This window comes from Octopus sinensis, linkage group LG10 (genome assembly GCF_006345805.1).
Source record: "Octopus sinensis linkage group LG10, ASM634580v1, whole genome shotgun sequence".
Lineage (NCBI taxonomy): Eukaryota > Metazoa > Mollusca > Cephalopoda > Octopoda > Octopodidae > Octopus > Octopus sinensis.
In genome coordinates, this window is record NC_043006.1 from 53,915,600 (window position 1) to 53,920,395 (window position 4,796).

A 4,796-nucleotide genomic window follows, 5' to 3' on the forward strand; every position below is an offset into this window, starting at 1 on the left:
CCTCTTCCGGGGAACCAATCTCTTCCACCGCATCCGAATGCCGCTACTCCTGAAGCTGCAGGAGTTCATGTCGTCAACACCTCTGAGTGTTCCTCGACGAGATCGTTAATGTCCCCATCGTCAACCTCGAGGTCCATGGACTTGCCAAGAGACACTATCTCCTCGACTTCGACTACAGGTGTCTCAGACTCAAACCCCACGAAGTCTCTTTCGGATACGCAGTCAGGCAACAGTTTCCTGCAGAATTCAGCGTTCTCCTCGTTACACCCTGCCATATTGATGATTTTCAGGAGGTTAACAAGATTGTAGTGTTCCTTCGAAAATTCACGAATGTTTAGATTTGTACTTTCGGTGAATTCAAAGCACCGACGAAACAGGTGTTTGGTGTACAATTTCTTAAAATTAGAAACTACCTGTTGATCCATGGGATCAAATAGGAGTGGTGTTACGTGAACGGTATAGAACTTTTATGAATTTGAATTTGTCCAGGATATCATCTTCGAAGTTAGGAGGGTAAGCAGGAGCATTATCTAGGATGAGGAGAGCCTTGAGAGGAAGATCGTTCTCCAGAAGGTCCTTTCTCACAGCTGGTCCGAAGATAAGGTTGACCCACTCGGTGAGGAATTTGCCGGTGATCCAGGCTTTAACGTTTGCTCTACAAATGACCAGCAGCTCCTCCTTCAGGATTTTGGGGGATTTGAACGCTCGTGGGTTTTCGGAATGGTAGACAAGGAGCGGCTTAATTTTCAAGTCTCCACTCGCATAGGTACAAAAGGCGAGAGTTAGTCTATCTTTCATAAGTTTGTGACCTGGCATTTTCTTCTCCTTTGCAGTTATGTAGGTTCTTCTGGTGAATTTTTTTCCCCAATAAAGGCCAGTTTCATCATAGTTAAATACTTGTTGTACGATGTACCCCTCGGCTGCGATGAGCTGACGGAATTCACACACGAAACCCCCAGTTGCTTTTGTGTCAGAATTCGCTGTTTCTCCATACTCGACGGTGCTATGAACACCAGCTCTCCACTTGAAATTATCAAACCAGCCGTGACTGGCCTTAAATGCGTCTGTTGATGTCTCCTCTGGCGATGTCCCAGGTCTCTGCTTCAGGAGATCCCCATACAGCGCTCGTGCTTTCTCGCAGATGATGGTCTCCATAATCGTATCCTCTGTGAGTTGCTTCTCGTTGATCCACAGAAGTAATTTTTCCATCTCTTCGCGGATAGATGTGCGTTGATTTGAGAGTCTGGAGACACCCTTTGCCTTGATCGTATCGGCCTTGATCTCGTCCTTTTTCTTCAGGATGGTGCAGATCGTCGACGTGCTTCGGTCGTATTCACGTGCTATGTCCACTACACGCACTCCTCTCTCATGTTTATCAATGATTTTTTTCTTCAATTCTATCGTTATCAGCTTTTCTTCTTCCGGCACTGTTCTTTGCACTAATCTTCTTAGGACCCATGACTAACACAACTAATTATCATAAAATAATAGCAAAAAAATGTACAAAAGTAAAAAAACAAAACGCCACTTGGAAAAACACAACAAGGACGCTGCACAACGAGATAAAGACGCGAACTGAGCGAACAGAGGCTGCGCTTGTTGGGAGAGCGTGTGCGAGCTCAGTGCCGACTAGCGGTCGCTTGTATGAAACTCGCTCGTTCTGTGGATTTTCGCTCGTACTTCAAGACAAAAATTCGCACGAGCCTCGGCTCGTACAGCAAATTACTCGTACGATGGTGCACTCGAACTGCTAGGTTTTACTGTACATACATACAAACATATATGTACGTGAAGGCACGTGGATTAGTGGTTAGGGCATTCGACTCACGATTGTAAGGTCGTGAGTTCAATTCCCGGCGACGCGTTGTGTCCTTGAGCAAGACACTTTATTTCACGTTGCTCCAGTCCACTCAGCTGGTAAAAATGAGTTGTACCTGTATTTCAAAGAGCCAGCCTTGTCACACTTTGTGTTACACTGAATCTCCCTGAGAACTACGTTAAGGGTACACGTGTCTGTGGATTGCTCAATCACTTGCACGTTAATTTCACGAGCAGGCTGTTCCGTTCATCGTATCAGCTGGGACCCTCGTCGTCGTAACCGACAGAATGCTCCTCACACACACTATATATATATTATATATATATATATATATATATATATATAATATGTTGAAGATCAAGTTTCGCCTATCGGCTTATTCCTCGAATGGTTGAGTTAGGCTTCACACTAAATTAGACTCTACTCTCTCTATAGAGTCACTGCCATCAGTAAATGATATGATGTCATTCTTAATAGTGCTTTAAAATAATGGTTTTGAATGAGGCACAAGGCCGCAAGTAATAGTAATTAGTTGATGCCATTGACCCCAGGAACTTTACTGATACTTTATTTTATTGAGAGCAAAATGACGAACAGGAAAAGTTAACCTCAACGGGATTTGAACGTAAAGAGCTGAAATTTAATATAGCATTTTGTCTGACATCCTAACGATTCTGCTAACTCACCACCCGCCGCTTTTCATAACTTTCTTTCTTCTCTTGTTGTTTTTATTTTTTTATTTATTTATTTATTTATTTATTTATTTATCTTTTAACCTTTATTTCTTTTCAGTCATTTGCCTATGGCCATGCTGGGGCAGCACCTTGAGGAATTTTTTAGTGGAATGAATCAACCCTAGTGCTTCTTTTCTTTCGTTAGTTGTTTTGTTCTTTGTATTTTTGTAAGCCCGGTACTCATTTTATCGGTAACTTTAACCGAACCGTTAAGTTACGGGAACGTAAACATTCCAACACCGGTTGTCAATCGATGCCGAGTGACAAACACACACACACACACACACACAAACACGTTTTTGTTTTTTTGTTTTGGCTTTTTTGTTTTTTCCCGTTTCAGCTCTTGAGCTGTGGCCATGCTGGGCAACCGCCATTGTGGTGAAAGAGTACATCAGGGATCACCACCCCCTGAGCCTCGTAGAGCTTCTTTTTAGGTTTTTCGCTCAATAAACACACACAACCCATCTGAGATCGAAACCGCGATCCTGCGACCGCGAGCCGCTGCCCTAACCACTAGGCCATTTGCGCCTCTGTATGTATTTTACTAAAGACCTGTCGTTCTTTCAGTTTCCGTCTACCAAATCCACTCACAAAGCTTCGGTCGACCCGGTACAATAGAAAAAGAAAGTTGCCCAAGGTACCATGCAGTGGGACTGAACCCGGAACCATTGCACAGCCAAGCCTGCGCCTATGTTTTTATCATTCTTTCTTCTACTTATTCTTTCTTTCTTTCCTTCTATTTGCAGACAATTTTCTCTCCTTTCGCCTTTGTCCCAGAAAGACATTTCACATTTCGCTTCTTTCTTCCTCTTTTCTTTTCATTCCTTTTATTCTGCTTTCTTTCCTTCTTTGCCTTCTTCGCTTTAATTCATATATTTTCTTCCTTTTCGTATTTTCTTTCTTTCATCTGTTTTTTTTTCTTCCTACGTGTGTCTTCATCCTCGCTTATCCTATTCCCGTTATAATTTTCCCTTCTTCCTTTTCCTTTCTCTTTTTCTTTTCCTCTCTCTTTCTTCCACATCTCTCTCTCTCTCTCTCTCTCTCTCTCTCTCTCTCTCTCTCTCTCTCTCTCTCTCTCTCTCTCTCTCTCTCTCTCTCTCTCTCTCTCTCTGAGCAGATTGGGCTGGTTCGTGGTCCCAAACGAAGGCCCCAATTAGAGACGAAACCAATCAGATCAAGAACGCTTTATCGGAGAGATAAAGAAGACATTTGTTTATATTTTCCAAGGTATATCTGATTACTAATCACGCCGATAGTTAAAATTTGTATTGTTTATCACAAGATATACTTTACAGTACATTTCGAATTATGCAACATCCGCTGTTCAGTGCATCATTTATACATATACACAAACACACAAATTATATATATATACGATTACGGTGCACGTGCGTGTGTTTTGCTCTTGATCTTTTTTTCTTTTTGTTCCCCTCTGTATGTGTGTTTATGTGTATAGCAGTGTGTGTGTGTGGCGGTGTGTAGCAACGTGTGGTAGTGTGTGTGTGTGTGTGTGTGTGTGTGTGTGTGTGTGTGTGTGTGTGTGTGTGTGTGTGTGTGTGTGTGTGATGTTATATCAGTTAAGAATGCCTCCTCCTTTGATAAGTCTTTTATTTCGCAAGTACTTACGTAACATAGACGCCCATACATACATACATACATACATACATATACATATATGTATATATATATATATATGTATATATATATATAATATATATATATATATATATATATATATTATATAAGTATATATAAATATATACATACATATATATATATAGCATATACATATATATATATATATGCATATCATCTATATATATATGCACGTGTGTGCGTATGCATGTATGTGTATATATGTGTGTGTATGTATGTATGGTATGTATGTATGGTATGTATGTATGGTATGTATGTATGTGTGCGTGTATGTATGTATGTATAATGTGTGTGCGTTTGAGTGTGTGATGCCATATCAGTTGGTAAGAATTCCTGCTTTGATAAGCCTCTCATTTCGCAACGAGTTACGTAACCTACACGCCCATATTTCTTTGTCTAGCTGCTGCCATCTCTCTCCTTCTCTCTCCATAACACACATACCCCTCGTTCTGAAGACCGAAATACAAAACAAAACAAAATAAACAACAACAAAACGCTTCGTTATTTCTTTCTTTAGCTCTTTGTTATACTTACTTACATACACATACACACGCTTTCTCTCTTTCTCAACCACACACACACACAAG

The 4,796-nt window shown here is 40.9% G+C and overlaps 1 protein-coding gene across 1 annotated transcript; it reads right to left on the reverse strand.

The window, feature by feature from the left end:
- Positions 1 to 429: 429 nt before the first annotated feature.
- On the reverse strand, positions 430 to 1,209 carry LOC118765222 (tigger transposable element-derived protein 1-like). Its single transcript, XM_036506955.1, has one exon. It carries the CDS (start codon positions 1,207 to 1,209, stop codon positions 430 to 432), a length of 780 nt encoding a protein of 259 aa, XP_036362848.1.
- Between the last annotated feature and the right edge of the window lie 3,587 nt (positions 1,210 to 4,796).